Genomic DNA, 18,517 nt, shown 5'->3' with positions numbered 1-18,517 from the left:
GGAGGTATTGGTGTCCTATTCAGGGAGGTGGCAGGACCTAATTTAATTCTAGGTCTGAGGTTACTACTAATAGCCAGGCACCAATACGAAACTGGTTCCCTTTAAGTTAGGGAAGGAAAGTCAAGACCAGGAATATTTATACAGATCACAAGGGATTTGCCCCGGGTGGCATTTCAATAGAACTTGGAAGGTGGACACAATGACGCTGCTACGCAAGGGAGACAAATGGTAATCTGAAAACAAAGCTTTGCATACCCTGAAAAGAGAAGGTGTAGAAAAAAAGTTGACCTTTTAAATGAAAGCCCTTTGACCCAGAAACATCAGAGGCAGAGAGCGTTATTCTGCTTGCACTTCCACAGATGTTTTCAAAAAGAAACTCAACAGTTGTACCATCATGTTTAATCCCACATTTCAACATGTAATCCCCATTGTGCTAAACTGTCCAATTCATCCAATTACGGGAGGCCCAAAATCCCAAAACGGTGTCACAATATCGGTTGAGGCAACAGACCATCTTGATGGCCACCCACTGAGACCTGGCTTTCTGTCGCCCCAAGTGCATGCACTGCTAGCCACAAGACCGTCCAGCTGTGTCAAGACGCACTGGTGCATGGTAGGCCTCTTACCTTACACACAAACTCTTCCATTTTCTCCATGGCATGGTGGGCTTGGAGGAGAGGCAGCATCCCCATAAATCTTTCATCTTCCGGTGCCGAATCATTATCCCTGGCATCGTCAGAACTCTGAAATAGAAATTAGTTAAAACGTTGGAACAAAAAGCAGGTTTTAAATGTGACATCAACCATACAACTTGAGGGTATTCAGAGAAGCCAGGGTATCCAGCTGCATTATTCAGAAAACTTCTGCGACCTGGAAACAGCCAAGGGAAATGAGCTGAAAGTAACGCCCCCCCCATTTGTGAAATGGGGGGAGGAAAAGGTGAAAAGCTCTCACTGTGTAGCAAGTATTTCCAGACAAAAGAAACCTTGAACATTACAGTGTGCATTTGTTAAAAGATGATGTAAGAGGTCAGTACACGGCACGAATGCATTCTATTTTTGTATATGTACAAACCCTGTCAAAACATCACCAATTTGCCTATAAAGAACCACTCGATACAGCTTCTGTGCCCAGGTTCCTCATGTGAACCCAGCAGGGTGCCAAGAAAAATTAAAAATTGGACAAACTTACTAAATTGGTTTGTTTTAATTCTTAGGACGATGAACACTACACCTTTTTACTGTTTAGATAGATTACGTATTCCCAGATTCGAGTCCAGGAGCACCTTAGATACCAACAACACTTTCATACCTGATGACTTTTGACTCTTGAAAGCTCATGCCCCCCCCCCCAAATCTTGTTGGTCGCTACAGCACTACTGGACTTGAACTGCACTGTTCTACTGCTGACCAATACGGCCACCCTCTGAAACCACACGCATTTCCCTTATACTGAATCAAGCCACTCCACCCCCACCCCCTATTCAGTATTGTTAACTCTGACAAGCAGCCATTCTCCAAGGCCCCTCAGAAGTTTGTCCATCCCAACTACCCAAGATCCTTGAAATGGAGACAGAACATGGAACCTTGTCCATTCAAAGCACGTGTCGTGCCTCTGAGCGATGGACTCCCGCCCGCTTCCCTAGTTATCAACACGTCTTAATTCAATCCATAAAAGACAACAGCATCCCTTCCCAAGTTTTAAGGCCACCCACCTCAGCAGGTGCTCAGCAGAGCCTCAGTGCCAATATACAAACGCACCTGTCAGTGAAATTAACTTAAAATACAGGCACTGCCTAAACTGCTTCTCCCCCACCCCACCCCAGAGCCAACAGCAGTCTTGGGAATGCAAGTAAGTCAGAGGGCAAAAGGGATGTGTGTGTGTGAAAGAGTTAATCCTCCTCCCTGTACACCACACCCCTAATACCAACTGGGGTCCCATGTGTCTGCAATTTACAGAAACAGGAGAACTGTTACTAGATCTCCCGTTGCTGTGTCCAACAGTACTTCCATTCCATAACATTCATAAAAACGTTCTGGCTGTATCTTAACCTGAAACACATCAATTCACCCTCTACTCAACACACGAGAGCATAAGCTGGATGTGCCACAACATATCAAACTTACTTTTAAGTCAGCCCAGAAGAGCACATGCAGGTGTGCGCACACAAAAGAGAGTGGCTAAGAACTGCTAGTGTGGCATTTTGTATAGTGTTGGACAAGGAATAGCAAGACCCATCTTCAAATTCCACCACTGCCAAACTCACAGAGTTACTCTGGGCCAAGGACCCACTCTCTCAGCCTACACTATCACGTATGCTGCCCCCAACAGACTTCTTTGGAAGAAGGACATGATGAAAACATGACAAAGACCCAGATCACTTTAAGAACAGGACTGCTTACAGCAGAATCAAACTGTGCTGCTCTATATGACTTTTTGAGAATCAAAATTGGATGATGGTTTAATTTTGTGTTTATTACTTCTCACCAGCCTGCCAGTCTTTCTTTCTCTGTTTATTAAAAATTCTGGACAGCATAACGCCTTCAAAAGGTTGGGGAAAGAGTACAGCTCCTACCCCTTTGTCTTCTAGCGTCCTGCTGGAATGAATGGAAATGCCTTCAGTTTGTAACGTAAGCAGTTTTAAGTTGGTAAGCAGAGTAGGTCACTTACAGGTATTGTACTATTCAAGGCCTTTTATTATTCAAGCAGCAGCATTACACAGCCAGTGCCACAAGTTCTCCAGACTTCTATGTAACCTACATGAACCCTTAATATACCATTCCTCAGACTCCCTAAAAACCTACTAGTGAAGCTCCAGAACACACACTCACAAGAAACTGTATCTGAAGAAGTGTGCCTGCACACAAAAGTTTATACCCAGAATAAAACTGAGAGCAGCTCTCCAGGGTCTCAGGTTGAGGTCTTTCTCATCACCTACTGTCTGGTCCTTTTAACTGGAGATGCCGGGGATTGAACCTGGAACCTTCCGCATGCCAAGCGGATGCTCTACCACAGAGCCACGGCCCCTACCCTTCTATAATCACAAGTCAGATCTTCCACAAACACTGCGTATCAATATGCAACAGTGTTAATGGCACTTACTATTTTATTTGTTTCTTCCTGGTTAAACTCTTACAACAGGAAAGGAAGAGAGCACCTGGCCCCTTTTCACTTCCTCCACATTTTCCCAGCATGGCTAAGCAACACAGTCCCAGACCTCTTCTTTAACTAAACGCAAACCTATTCCAGATCAACTAAAACCTATAAAGCACTTTCACTGAAAAACAGAACTCCTGGTGCATTTTAAATAATGCACAAGCTTCAGACCTCACAGTAACATTTTATTCGACCATGGAAATACATACCTGCCTCTCAGGTAACTTTACCTAGCAGCTGGTAAGAAATGAGTGCATTTCTATAGCTTTATTAAAGTTATCAGCCTAGTACCATAGCTATAGTAATTCACATCATGGAAGATTAACAGATGGTTCTTTGGTCTAAAGCAATCATCTCCTGTTAAAATATATTAAATGACAACTAACCCAAGTTATCTTAGATGAATTTAACAGCTTGGATTTTGCTAGAGATTGCTTCTACTTCTTGGCTACCAACGATCCAACATTTTTAAATGATGCAAAATAATCATGCCTGAATTGCAAACTTAACAGGAAATACGCTTTTTCTAGATTAGGAATACCTGTCACCCACTATCTTAAGTTTGCAGGAATTTCACCCATCTGCTGGTTTGATTATTATGGAGAATTGCAGCAAAAATAAATGAACCTAAGGCAAAACTCAAACAGTTCAGGGTTCTGATTTTGAAGAAAACGTTTTGTAATTTTGCACACGTTTATAGCATGTTTGTTGCCTTCTTTACTACCTGTTTTAATGCCAACATACAGAGGTGGCATGATTCTCAGGATATTTGCATTACCGAAACTAGCCTTGCCCTTGAAAGATAACATGCTGTTTTCCATTCAAAATTAAGCACTAGGCAAAAACAAGGGAGGCTCCTTGGCTCAATGGGCCATACAGAAGTGAACCCAAAGAAGTCAGGCTCGCCCTCGCTCTCCTGGCAACATCTGGCTATTTCTAAATAAGCTCCTGCTATAAAGTACAGCCCGTTTTCTGAGCATTGAGTGGGAAGGCAGATATTAAAACCTGCCGTCCCAAAGATGAGACAATGAATGGATCGTATTGCAGTAGTTTTGCTGGTAACTCATCATCTAATTGACTGTGAGTACATCTTGAGTGACTGCCAAATGGCTACATGGCATGTTCTTGCTTTGGGAGGACTACATTGCCTCGCCTCCCCACAGTACCGGTGAACAGGGTAACAGGTTCCACTGCAAGCATACCATCTGGATGCAGTTAATTACTACTATGAAGTCAAATGCCAGAGATCTTTTTAATCTTCACTATTAGTCAAGGTTAAGATGATCTCTCAGCTGCCACAAATTTAGAGTGCAGTGGCACCTTTAAGACCAACAAAGTTTTATTCAAGGTATGAGTTTTCGTGTGCACGCGCACTTTTTCAAATACACTGTCTTTTTTAGATGCTGAGCTTCATAGTCATTGGATTGAATCCAAATACCCCACTACCTTTAGAAGAAGGGAGTTCGTGGCCTGGCGAACCCACCAGCTTTATCTGTACTAAAAAAAAAAAGACTTTTGCAAAGAGAGTGCTGGTTAGGCATATGAGATGCGAAGGTTAGAAATACTTAGCAAGCACGTTCACCCATTTACTAACAGCTCGCTATCACTCATGTGTTACCGGAAAGACAAGGAATCCCTCACAACGAGCCAACTTCATTCTTGGGCTGTGACCACCATTCTAATGTATATTACTGTGTTTAACTCTGTTTATTGTACTACTGGATGTTGCTACCCGCCCTGAGCCTGCTTGCGGGAAGGGCAGGCTATAAATACGAAATAAATAAATAAATAAATAATGATATCTAGGGTTGAGGTCAATGAGTAGACACCTATCATCATCATCAAGAACAAGACAGCTTCCCCTCAGCCAGTTAGCGTGGAAATGCTTACCTGTGCTCTCTTATGCTTGCAACACTCCCAGTGGCAACAGCCATCATGGAAGTACCACGATCACAGCACAGAACAGACAGGAAAGCTCAGAACCCAAGCAAAATGGAGGGAAGGAGAAGAAATCAGGGCTTAACAGGAGGAGAAGAAGGGAAAAGCATTAACCAGGAGTAGAAAAGTATAGGGTGTCATAATACAAAGAGCAGCACTAGCGGAAGGTAAAGGAAGTGCAGGAATGAACAACGAAAGACGAGAAGCCTGTGAAAAACATAAGGGAGTTATGCTGCAGGACTCTTATAGAAGAAGAAGAAGAGATTGGATTTATACCCCGCCCTTCACTTGGGAGTCTCAGAGCGGCTTACAAACTCCTTTCCCTTCCCCTCCCCACAACAGACACCCTGTGGGGTGGGTGGGGCTGAGAGAACTCTGACACAAACGGCTCTTTTTCAAGGACAGCTGTGCCAGAGCTTGTGACTGACCCAAGGTCACATCAGCAGGTGCAAGTGGAGGAGTGGGGAATCAAACCCGGTTCTCCCAGATTAGAGTCCGCACACTTAACCACTACACCATACTGGAGTAAGGTTATAAAAGCATATTGACCATCAACTAACCTCCCTAAGCCACATAGCAATCAATCAATTTATTGCAACAATCAACGACCAGCAGTACAGTTTGATTAATTGTTTTAATTGATAAAAAAGATAAAATTAACAGCATAATAGATCATCCCGAGGAGCTATAAAATCATACTGCCCTATAGGATTTTGGATGGTTATAAACCTAAGCACAGAATTTAGCCACTTGACTAAGCCACATATCTGAGAAGGTCTGCTTCCCTGAGAGGGGCCCCCACATATTTGTAATACATGGAACGTCCATAGGAGAAAGGAAGCAGTGCTGTTCAGGTGCTCGGAACAAAGCATTGGACCAAAATATGCCAGAGTGCCTCTATGACTGTACAATTTAGCACTGTTCTCCATTTCCCATTGCCAATCATGTGTGCTTGTTGGCAATTACGAAGTTGGACGATTCACATTTTAAACATGCCCACAAAGTCACCCCTGCAACCTTATTACGGTTCTCTCATTACAAATTCTTCCCTTCTGTGCGTTCAGCCAAATGCCACTTCGCTCTATTAACATAACATAACCAGGCACTGCAGGTCTGTTTGCTGGAGTTCAATATTAACACAGGGAGGCTGAACATACATCTTATTTGGGGAGTGACTGGAGCATTCTAGGCAGACTGAGGAACCGCACCTGCCCCAGAAGGCTCTCGAAAGCTCTTCCCCCCACCACCACCTCTTTTGTCCATATGCTAATTCTAAAAGCAGCTGTGGCCAAGAGGGACTGACTTGCCAAGCAGAGCTACTCCATGTTCAAAGGAGTTAGGAAAATTCAGTAGTGGGGATTTATCAAGCATGCTAAAGGGGGAAAAGATGAACAAGCAGTTAACATCAGTTCAAGCACTTCTGAGGCATTAGTACTTATGGACACAACATTGGTAGTTCCCTCCCCCCCCCTTCCTGAATGCAGCCATGAGGCAGCTGCAACCTTACTAACTTTGCTTTTCACTTCTATTCCCCCCTGTTCTCCCTAATCAGGATCCAAATTGGCTATTATTGCTTTAAATGCTGTATGAAATTGGAATTTGGGTGACATTGGTGGTTTAAGTTGCAATGTGAACTTTAAGGGAGTTATGGGATGGTTGTGAATGGTTGTGTGAGTGTATATGAGTATGGCTGTAGATCACTAAAATGACTGCACCTTTAATTTCGTTGTACTATGTACAATGACAATAAAGTATATTATTATTATTATTATTATTATCATTATTATTATTATTATCGCATCATTCTCCCCTGTTCTACTTTATCTAAGAAGCAAGCTGTGACGACCCCTTAACTGGGGAGGTCTGGTTTTCCTTTAAAAGTGTACTTTATGTTCCTCTCTACTGGGTATTCCGGCTGCCACCAGGAAATTTAAGGCTTTCCAAACCTTTATAATATAATATCTAACACTGGGTAGGTAAGTCGAGGGTTTCAGGCGTTCATGAGGGGTCTATGTGGCAGAGCTGGTATACTTGAATGAAATAAAATTTATTTAAATATAGCTTAAATACGAGGGTAGCACAATGCAAACAGTACTGTGAATGATTTGAACAATTGCTTGGGGTCTCTCACAAGCTTCTCCTTCACTGACAGGGAGGTTTCAAGCAACTTTGTAACATAAACTCAAGGTCATGTAAGATCACTGTTTCTCTCCTTCAGACCTCAGAATCAACTCCTTATCAACTGTCTTATTCAACTCTAAGACTTAGAACTTAACAGCCCACACAGGGAAGCTCCTCCATCTCTCTCATACATATCTTAACTGAACTTTTCTGTCTTCATCAACTGTCAAAACTCTAACAGTCACCCCAGATAGACATTCCAATCATCCACACAGCATTCATTCCAACCCCCCCTCTCTGTCACTCACCAATCATATCACTTGCCTGATTCCAGCACTCTAGATTATCATCACAGCCATGCAAACCAAACTTTTAAAGACACACACACACACAGTTAAACATGAAATCATTACACAAGCTCACTGCAATGTAAGGTTAGAAAGAAGCATTTAGCACTGGACAGTGACCAAGAAATTCTTGTCTTTCTAATGAGCATCCTCGGCAAAAGAGAGTTTATGAAAACAGTTGGTGGGCAGAAACCCAGCTTTGCATTAGTGAAACCGTGCAAAGGAATTCCCAAATAGTCTGAAGTTGCAGAAATTTCCCTTTTTCTACATAAAAGCAACCAGAACCACCCACCACGCCTTTTCCCCCCTCAGTGAAGAACGAAAAACCTACACTAGGGCTTAAGCAGTAAGGGAAAAGCAATGAAGACTCCCTACCAAGTATCAACCAGCCTCTCTTGGGTATGGTTCTGTTTGCTCAAGTGATCACAGCTCTCAAAATGGCCACCCCTTTCTTTTAAAAAGTGAAACGTCCAGCCATGCTGAGCATTTCACATATTTTCCTTTCATTTGATCCCCCATCTCCCAGTTCAGGAAAGACTTCTAAAGCGTATCTTGAGCAATTTAAGGAGGCAGCAACGGCTCGTCTCCACTCAGTGAGTTAAGCAGAACTCTGAAACCTACAGCAGCAGGAGAAATGCCACCAAAACAGATCCGGGACCTAATTTGAGCTTGCCTTCAGCAGTAGGTTATGTATAGTGATGCAAGAACAGAAATCTGGAAAGGGAAGTAGCTGCCTACTGTTACAAAAAGCAGCAGAAGTTTCTATATAGAGATGTTGGTGGAGGGGTGTGTGTGGAACTATTGGAGGAAATTATTTATGCAAGTACAGAAGTGGACAGTAGTCCAAGGGCCAGACCCAGCACTGACCTGCAGGCATCATCAGGACCTCCTAAGATGTGACAGGTGGCACCCCTTCTTCCTTACTAGCACATTACACAAATACACAGAAGTCTCCATATTTGCCTCATTCGGAGCCAGTGAGCATTCCCTGTTAAGTTTCTGCCCTTCTCTCCTTCCTAATTTTGTTGTCATTTTAACTTACACATACAGATTTTCATAGCAGGCAGACATCAGACTCTCCCCCACCCCCACCCCAGGTCAAGCAGCTGAATTTAGCAGGTCTCGAATGCTCAACGAAGTCTTCCAGCTGGGCTTTTGCCACGGAAGAGCCCTTCCTCTGGCAGAAGAGTCAAGTGCCGCGCTTCATTATTCTCTGCACAGTACCAAATGCCTCAGAGCCACAGATCCAAAAATTTCACAGACACACTTCTAGGCCACACACTGCAAATGCACAGAGCGCCAGAGAGGCAGGGAAGAAAAACAAAAACAAAACCATCCATCAATCAAGAGCGCAGGCCGGCGGTGGTTGGGCTAAACCTGAAGAAAGCAGCCCTTTGTGTGTGCCCCCCCCACCCCACCCGAGGATTATAGTTTTTGTTTTTCGGTTTTTTTTAAAGGGTAGATAAAAAGTCAAGTGCAGGTTTTCAGGGCTGTGCATAAAAAGCCCATTCATCAGGTGATAAAAAGTCACATGCATTTGATTGTGTCAGTTTAACAAAGCCACAGTAAGAGGCATTTCTTTAGGAGATATCAGTGACTGAAGAACAGCAGGGGGAACAAAGACACTCCAGCTATTCAAACAGCAAAGGGCAGAGGGGGATAAATGCCGTGAAGGAGGCCAGCCAGGCCAGCCCAGGGAGGAAAGCAAAGCAGCAGCAGTCACCAAAGAAAACCTGAATGTTCAGGACAGAATGCAAACCAGAACGTGGAAATAAATCTGCACAAGGGATAGGCCCCCCCCTAGCTCTGCTGAGTCTGACGGCAGAAGTCTGATTTTTCTGCCTTACACTGGTCAGATGTGCGCAGTGGATCTCAGATGCAAGCATCTGTCGAAGTCACCCATGACTCTACACATATTTTTTCTCCTAAATTACAATGCTCTCCAAGTAAGGATGGGGTAAAATAGATACTTTTGAATTATGGTGCTGGAGAAGACTCTTGAGAGTCCCTTGGACTGCAAGGAGATCAAATCAGCCAATCCTAAAGGAAATCAACCCTGACTGTTCCCTGAAAGGCCAGATACTGAAGCTGAAGCTCCAATACTCTGGCCACCAAATGAGAAGGGAGCACTTACTGGAGAAGACCCTGATGCTGGGAAAGATTGAAGGTAAAAGAAGACGGGGACGACAGTGTTACCAATGCAATGAACATGAAGTTGAGCAACCTCCAGTGGAACACAGAAGACAGGAGGGCCTGGCGTGATGGGGTCCATGGGGTTGCGAAGTCATACTCGACTGTGCAACTGAACAACAAAAAATACTGGAATCCTCTCTCGTCATCATCCTAAGCTTGGATGTCTCATTTATTTCAAAGAAGCTTACTTCTTACCAAAGCATATTTAACCGCAGACTTAAAAATGAATGTGCTGTAGGGTTTATCCATAAAAGAATTCTGGACACGCAAGCTATGCCAGTCCCAAATACATACCACCACAATGGCTACTGACTCCGATGCCAGTGAACTGTTTTCTTTTTTTAGAGAATTTTGTCTGAATGACTACTGCCTAACATAAATGAAAGATCTGGATACAAGAAAGCTTTTCTTGTACCATTAAAAAAAAAAATTCCACAGGAAACCAGTGCAGCAATGTCACAACGCTTTGTTGCATCAGGGTTTCTACAGAATATACTTGCTATCTTGTAAGTACTTTTCTCCCTTTCTCACAATACAAGAACTCGTGGCCACTCAATGAAATTGCCGAGCAGTCAGGTTAGAACAGATAACAGGAAGTACTTCTTCACCCAAAGAGTGATTAACATTTGGAATTCACTGCAACAGGAGGTGGCAGCGGTTATAAACATGGACAGCTTCAAGAGGGAATTGGATAAACACATGGAGGCAAGGTCCATCAGTGGCTATTAGCCACAAGGTATAGGTAGGAACTCTCGGTCTGGGGCAAGTGATGCACTGTTCTCTTGGTGCTTGGGGGGGGGCAACAACAGTGGGAGGGCTTCTAGCGTCCTGGCCCCACTGCTGGACCTCCTGATGGCACCTGGTGTTTTTGGCCACTGTGTGATAGAGTGTTGGACTGGATGGGCCATTGGCCTGATCCAACACTGGCTTCTCTTACGTTCTTATGTTCATTATTTTATCCTTGGAGAAAATGGTTTTCTATGGGTTTTTCACAATTTCCCCCTGTAATTTCAGCCATTTGTTCTAGCTAGACTGTTTGCATCCAGTCGTCTATTATCTGTGAAACCAAATGTTGGCTATTGATGATACAGTTCATAACTAACTTTCTAGTTAATTCAATAATAACAAAGCCCCTCCCTTACGAGATTAATGAAATATGTGTTCAGGACTTTGAAGGCTTCTAACTCAAGAAGTTCTAGTATATAATGAAAGGCTCTGCATCTTACAGGAAAATAACAACTAAGAGATACTTAAGCATACCTTACTATCAGTGCTTCACAATACTCAGACAAGAGCCAGCATGGTGTAGTGGTTAAGAGCGGCAGACTCTAACCTGGAGAACCGAGTTTGATTCCCCACTCCTCCACATGAAGCCTGTTGAGTGCTGGCCTTGGGCCAGTCACAGTTCTCTCAGAAATCTCTCAGCCCCACCTACCTCACAGGGTGCCTATTGTGGGGAGAGGAAGGGAAGGTGACTGTAAGCCCCTTTGAAACTCCTTAAGATAGAGAAAAGCAGGGTATAAAAACCAATTCTTCTTCTACTTAAATCTACACTTCCCCCCGCCCCCCATTATCCCCAAGTTATTCTCCAATCCTGTGGAAAATACAGTTAGAAATGTATTTAAGAACTCTGGAGCAGTTCTGGAACTTCTGAAAGAGGGCACTGTCCCCAAACAGGCAGTGAGCTACTGCCACCGATTGAGAGGTTCTATTTTATTCTCCTGCTTCCAGAAGAATGTGAAGTCACAACCCTATCAGCAATGCAAATTCTTCTGGTCTGTTGACCAGTCTTTTGGGAATTTAAGCATTCAAGATTTCTCCTTTTACAGAGATTCTGAACAATCTTTGAGGAGGGATGAAATGAAAGGGGGGGGGGAGATCCAAGAAACAAAGAAGCCATGCAAGTACAATGTCTCCTGTGGCCTGAGGCCAAAACTGAGGGACTTCCTTTCTAAGCAGGTTTGTCTCATTTCTCCCTTCCTGGTTGTTTGGTGGCTAACCAGCACCGGGAAGCCTCAACTGTTTTTAACCTGAAAGAGAGTGCCGCTGCAAGGAAATCAGTGGTTGATCAGTTTACAGTCCTTTATTAGATTTGTATTAGGTTTATTAGCTTTCTTACTCTGACTTGGTAATTTGATGGGGGGGTTTTAATTTGTGCCTTGGCTTCACTTCTTTTGATAGCAGCCCTGGAGATTTGCACTAAAAGTGGTGGTAGAAAGTGCCATCAAGTCACAGATGAGTTACGGTGACCCCGTGGGGTTTTCAGAGCAAGAGACTAACAGACGTGGCCTGCCTCTGCATGCTGACCCTGGACCTCCTTGGTGGTCTCCCCTCCAAATGCTGACCGGCGCCCGCCCTGCTTAGCTTTCGAGATCTCATGAGACAGGGCTAGCCTGGGCCATCCAGGTCAGGGCACTGGAAGTCGTGGTGCACCTCATGAGCCTGCTCCCTTGAAGCACCAACAGCACCGGAAGAATAGTTTTTACTTGTACATCAGGATAAACTATTTCTGGCAGCCCTCCATTACAGTCCGTTTAAATACAGCTAACAGTAGTGCAGATCCATTTGAGTTCTCAAGGGCTTGCAAACTTTATCTTGTGTACAGACTGTGCAAAACCATTACAAATATTTACCCTCAATCCCTGTTCAAGGAGGCCAATTTTAAGAACAGTACTTCAGCCAGAAATAACTCATGGTGCTCATTCCTAAAAGCTGTCCAAAGGTGTTAAGAGTCCTACACCAAGACACTGGCGCTGAAGGTAACTAACTCGCCTTCCTGCACTCACTTTGTGTATTTACCAAAAAATCTCTCGCCTCCAAAAGCTCTTAGACAAGCTCAGGTGGCAACTGAGGATCATTAAAACGAACAGGGTTTCCGCCAAAGCATTACGCTGTTTAGTTCTTGGCAGTAGCATCAAAGCAATTAAAAAGCTGAAGGATTTGATCTGAATGTTTAATTTTCTTTACAGTTTACACAAATGTATTGGGGTATGGTGAATTTACCCATCCTGGTAGGAAGTCACATTTAATAAACTATTGGTCACCATTGCACTGACAGCCCAAACATTAGCCTAGCAAGAGATTTAAATTATAGTTCTAAACATTGTTACCTTAAGCTAAGTGGATCTTTGCCAGCTAAATCACTTGGATGATAGTTGGTGATTAAGAAGTTTATAGCAGACTGATGCTCCTGTCTTTGGGCCTCCCATGGCAAGCACGCAGCAGCTGAATAGTAGGTTACTGGTCCCTGTGTTAGTTTCCCCCAAACAGACAACAAGTAAAGCACAACAACGAGCTACAGTTCTTTTGTGCCCTGTGTGCATACCTGAAGGACAAACTAACGCTCTCTGCAGTGTTACTGGACCTGGTGTTGCTCTTGGATTAGCAGTTGGCAGCTATAACCAGAACACTTTTTTGTCACTTTGGACACTGGAGCTGCTGCGCACCTTTCTGAAGACAGGACTTCAAAACTATACTGTAGGCACTGGGAGCCTTCAGTTCAACTACTGTCAATTCCCTTGAAGACGGGGGGACTTCAGGTAGTGTGGAATACTGTGGCACAATGTGCTGTCAAGGGACTCCTGGTTACATTAGGTTCTGGGCTAAATCCAAGGTACTGGTTTTAATCCCTAAAACCAGTCATATCCTAAGTCTAAGATATTTGAAAGAGTACCTTCTCTCATACAAAGGCATTCTGCCGTCTAGGCCTCATTTCCATCCAGTAAGAGACTAATAAGCAAGGTCTTTTCCCAGGCGTCAAGAGAGTTTAGGCTAGCTTTGATGTGTCCATCATGTTTTCAGAGAGCAAGTTGTTTAGTTAAGGATTAACGTCACCTCCTGCTTTCAAATTAGTACATTGCTCGTTTTATTGTTTTCACAACATAATGTGCCTTATGACTAAAACATGTTTCCTGCACTTCGGAGACCTGTACAAAAATAACAACAACAGGCTAGCAGCTTTTCAGTTGGTAGCCTATTTGCTTAGCAGCAAGTTTTCAAATGAAGAAGATCTTAAAGCTAGTCCCATCTGTAAGCTTCACACCATACACTGTGAACTTCAGGTGCTGGGGAAAAGCGTTCAATGATGTAATCATTAATTCACCCCAATACTCAGTATAAGAAGCTTTTGTGCAACCCATGCCAAAGTTTTAGAATACCAGTTATTACCTTTTCTTGCTCAGAAGATATAGGTGGCTCCACTAAGAGGGGCCCCTGATCACTTGACTGGTTATGATCATCGTGTTTCTGCCCAGCGACATCGGGCATGTACCCTTTCCTGAGCCGCAGGACTGGCTCCAGAATGCTGCCATTCCCGAGATCTGTTGGTCCGCTCATGAGACCAGGGGTCTTCTCCAGGAAAGCGGTTTTCTCGGGCAAGGAGCAGCAACAGACTGGTTCTGGAAAGCAAACAAGGTCCACGTTAATACACATGCTGACATGCAATCATATAAACTTTTCTAACAGCTGGCCCACATTTAAGATGACTGCAAGATGACTCTGCAGTCCGGCTGAGCTAAAATCCCTTTTGTGAAATGTTTCTGGCATTACCAAAGTGAAGTGACAGGAAATTCCTCAATGGCCTGATTTTAAAATGCCAGCATGCACATGCACAGCACACAGTGCACATTAGATAGTTCACTATTATTCATAACCATCATCTTATACCTTGAGTAACCGCTGGATCAGCCATTACATCGTTCTTTAAAGCATACATATGGTGCTATTATATTTAAGCAGAAAGGAGCATATGTTAAAAGAGTCTTCCTTCAGGGCTGGAAGAACCGACAACTAGATTAAAAACCCAGCAAGTGTGAAGTTTGAGGGAGAAACATCTTGCACTCAGCTGACTAATCACAGGACTCGAAAACCCTTGAACCGTTCCCCTTCACTCCCTGAACCGTACCACACAGCTTTGTTACAGAACACGTTAACAGAAAGTACACAAAAGATCAGTAGAAATTAAATGCTTACTGCCTATTCACGTGCTTTAATGGGGTGGGGAGACAAAACTTCAATGGAGCCAAGAACACAGCTGTTTATTTTGAAGCTATTTTGGTTCTGGTATGTCAAAGTATTACAATGAAAAACAAAATACCAGCCTCTTACAATTATGGGTAGGTTTTATTAATGTGGAAGCCCATCCTGGGCTTTTACCCAGCCTCCAAGCAACTTGTATGTACAGAAATGAAAGGTACTCTCCCTTTTATGGTATCCATTGGGGAAAACCTAGTTTTGCATATGATTAAATACCGAGGTACTAGTTTTTTGCTCCGTTTTATCGGCGGTTCGCCACAGTTCAACCACGGGAGCTCTACGCTCCCCAGATGTTGCCGTGTGATCGTGCCAGGTAACTCCGCCTCTCTTCTGTCTATTTAGCGTGGCTTCTGCTCCGTGTGAACGGGGCCATTGATTTACGGAAGAATCAAGGTTGATTACATAGTGTAAGTCAAGTATAATCAACAAGGTGATACATCCAATGAACAGTACAATCGGATTTGAACTATAGAAACCTGAAAACAAATAGAAACAAAGCTGAAACAAAGCATGAGCTTTTAAACATGGCATGTTAACTGGTGTAAAACTACCTTGTCTGGAGCATACTTACAGTGACAGGGATAGGGAGCAATATGGTTGTATAAGCCACAGTCACTATCACTCTACCAAAACAGCTTTCTGACCATTTCATTACAGGACAGTCTTATGTAAGCCATGCAAAAAGCCCTTTTGAATTATTCTATTTTGCATAATTTGTGGAAAGACCGGAAACCTGACCTCATCAGGGAGGCCATTCCATAAGGTGGGGCCACAACAGAGAATGCACAAGTGTGGGTGATGATCGACTGCCCATCGGCAGGATGGTAGTAAGTCAGTCAGTCAGGCATTTATTATGGCAACAAGCCATAGAACACACATGCTTAAATATAACATTCATATAACTGAATTTAGGATAGTAAAATAAAACTCTATAAAAATACAGTTGAGCGTAAAAAAAGTAAAAGAAGAACATAAAACAGAGACTATTAGGCAACTATTATTATATATTTGATTGTGTATTTCGGATGTAGTAGCATGCTACCCAAAATTTTGCCACAGTTTCAGTAATTGTTGGTTCCCATGAATTAACAATCGGTTACACTGCTCAGTTACATCTGAGCATCATGTGCTCAATAGTTTCTATCTCTCCTGAGCCGCATCAACAAAGTCTATATTCAGTAGGGATCCTTTTGAATCTGCCCTCAAGCATCGTGGAGGGGAAAGCCTCACATCTGGCTAATGTGAAGGTTTTCCTAAACTTGTGAGTATCAAGCTGCGATAAATAGGACATGGGTTGCAAGCGATATTTGACAGAATCTGGGGCTCTAAACTTAGGACATCTACCGAGATCTGTCTGTCTCTCCATGTCCATCATTCTCTGTTTTAGGGCTGATTTTGCTACATCCAACGCATACTCAAAATCACTCAAAAACCAAGAGCATATAATTTATTATGAACTGCTCTCAGCCATTTGGATTGAAAGTTGTCTGAGAGTAACAAGTGGGTTAGTCCCTGAGGATGGAAATTTAGTTTAAGCCAAAACTGGAGTGAAGCTAAAGCAATTTTGGCTTCCATTGATATAGCACCTGTCTCTTGACAGATCAGTGTATTTGATACATACCTCGGGACCTGAAGAACTGCTCTGAGAAATTTGGACTGAACTCGCTCTAAGGGGGCAAAACTAGAGGCAGGAGGCCCAATAAAAGTGCCACAGAGCATCTGTCCAACTGCCTTTGCTTGAAAAGAGTTTTTGGGCAGCTGGCACATAATAGGCCCCTTTGGTGCGATAGAACTTAAGAATAAGTTAAGAACTTAAGTGTTGATTCCCATTTTAGAATTTAGCCATTAGCAATATAAATAACAATAGTATAAAATAAGAATGATGTGGGGGGGGTTCTCTTCAGATCGCAAAAGAAAATAGGTATTGTTTTAGGTAAAGTTATAAATATAATTCTCAGTTGGGCTATAAATGAATTTTTCTGTTAAAGGTTTTGTTTTAGATTTGGCTATGTTGATTTTCATATAGTAGGTAGATGGAACAGAAGTAATAGAAGGTAGTTGCCATATGTCAAATGGAAGATATATATTTGGAAAATTAATTAATCGAAAGTCAAATTATCTGAATGTTTATTTTGGAAATAGGTGCTGATATACAGTATAAGGATGGGTAAACAAAAAATTAATCTGAACCTATGATATTATGTTATGTTTTGTTAGAATATCTTAATTTGGAAGTTAGTGTAATTAAATATATCTATGGGTAATATGTGATGATTTACAGTATAAGGATGGGAAAACAAAATTAATTTGAATCTGTGATATTATGTTATGTTTTGTTAGGGTAGCTTAGAGAGGATAAGATGAATTTGTCTCTTTTTGTCTATGTCTTTTCTTTGTGTTTGAAAAACCAATAAATGAAGGGGGGGGAATAGTATTGGCTGTTCTTTCACCTTGGGAGGCGACATACTGTATGTGGGCTTTCCTAGCCCCATTTGATTGAAGGACCATACCTAAGTATTTAAAGCAGGAAATCTGCTCTAATGAGTGCCCATTTACAGACCAGATTATTTTGTTTTGTCTGGCCCCGAAGACCATAACCTTGGCCTTTTGAAAATTTATTGTTAGTTCCTTATTGTTACAAAAGTCTGCAAACTTACTGAGAGCTCTTCTAAGGCCAACTGGTGTTCTAGCTAAGATGAAAGCATCGTCGGCATACAGTAAGACAGACACATGCTGTTGTTGAAATTTTGGTGGATGCAAACTGGGGGAGTCCAAGTAACTTACTATATCATTAATATATAGATTAAACAAGGAAGGGGCTAGAACGCAACCCTGCCTAACTCCCCTATAGGTGTTAATAGGGTCCAATACATTTCCTTTCCTGTTAAGCCTAACCTGCAAATGGGTGTTATCATGAAGAGCCCGCAACAAAAAGAGGAGCCTTCTGTCAATTGAGGAAACGTCTAAGCCGGCCCACAGTTTCTGCCTCGATATTGAATCAAAAGCCGCTTTCAAGTCAATGAAAGCAGCAAAAAGCAAATTAGGACCTTTAGCAGCATATTTTTCTATAAGGTGTTGAATTGAAAGGCACTGGTCCAAAGTGGATCTAAACTCTCTAAAACCAGCTCTTGGATCACCCAACTGCAGGATGGTACTTGGGATGAGTGAAGCTGTTGTGGCGGAGCACAGGGAGGGAGGGAGTCCTGCAGATAAGAAGAACCAAGGCCATGAAGGGCCTGATGAATCAGTTCACATATACTTACAAAGCAAGGGGGGCTTTTGCATCAGATCCCAATTACATCTTGACACAGCTTACTCAGCTCTTAGAATACAAATTTTAAGAAAGTGGAGTGGCCTCGGGGCCTTATCTAGAAAGCATCAGATATCACTAAAAAACCCACCTGCTATTCCAAATAATCCTATATATCAGGACTAGGACATATCATTGCAACAAGACCACCCCACGCTCTCTTAACAAGATCAATTCAACATCGAGCACATTCACCCTATTATAATCATGAGGAAATTGGCCTACAGCTCTCCAGACAACTCTCAGAAGGCTTAGGAATGTTTTGAACTTTTACTAGTTCAAGTTTGCCTTTATTGGCACAAATTTTCAATACAGATTATACAATTTAAGAGCAGATTAAAAACACACCTTTTTATAGGTGAACTTTTACTACAACAAATTGCATATTCAGCACACTGTCCTTATTGCAACATGTCTG

General features: G+C 42.7%; 1 protein-coding gene across 2 annotated transcripts in view; it reads right to left on the bottom strand.

Moving 5' to 3' along the window:
- The window catches only part of ADIPOR2 (adiponectin receptor 2), a 39,759-nt gene that overhangs the window by 7,899 nt on the left and 13,343 nt on the right, over positions 1 to 18,517 (bottom strand). For both annotated transcript variants that reach the window (XM_015422881.1, XM_015422882.1), the window contains exons 2-3: positions 13,923 to 14,152; positions 627 to 743 (exon numbers count right to left, since the gene is read on the bottom strand). In XM_015422881.1, coding sequence (XP_015278367.1) covers positions 627 to 743; positions 13,923 to 14,090 — 285 coding nt within the window. In that variant the 5' untranslated portion in view covers positions 14,091 to 14,152. The remainder of the gene's footprint in view (positions 1 to 626; positions 744 to 13,922; positions 14,153 to 18,517) is intronic.

The sequence above is a fragment of the Gekko japonicus genome, unplaced genomic scaffold, assembly GCF_001447785.1.
Source record: "Gekko japonicus isolate JY-2015 unplaced genomic scaffold, Gekko_japonicus_V1.1 scaffold34, whole genome shotgun sequence".
NCBI classification, from domain to species: Eukaryota; Metazoa; Chordata; class Lepidosauria; order Squamata; family Gekkonidae; genus Gekko; species Gekko japonicus.
This window is presented reverse-complemented; position numbering and strand designations above follow the sequence as displayed.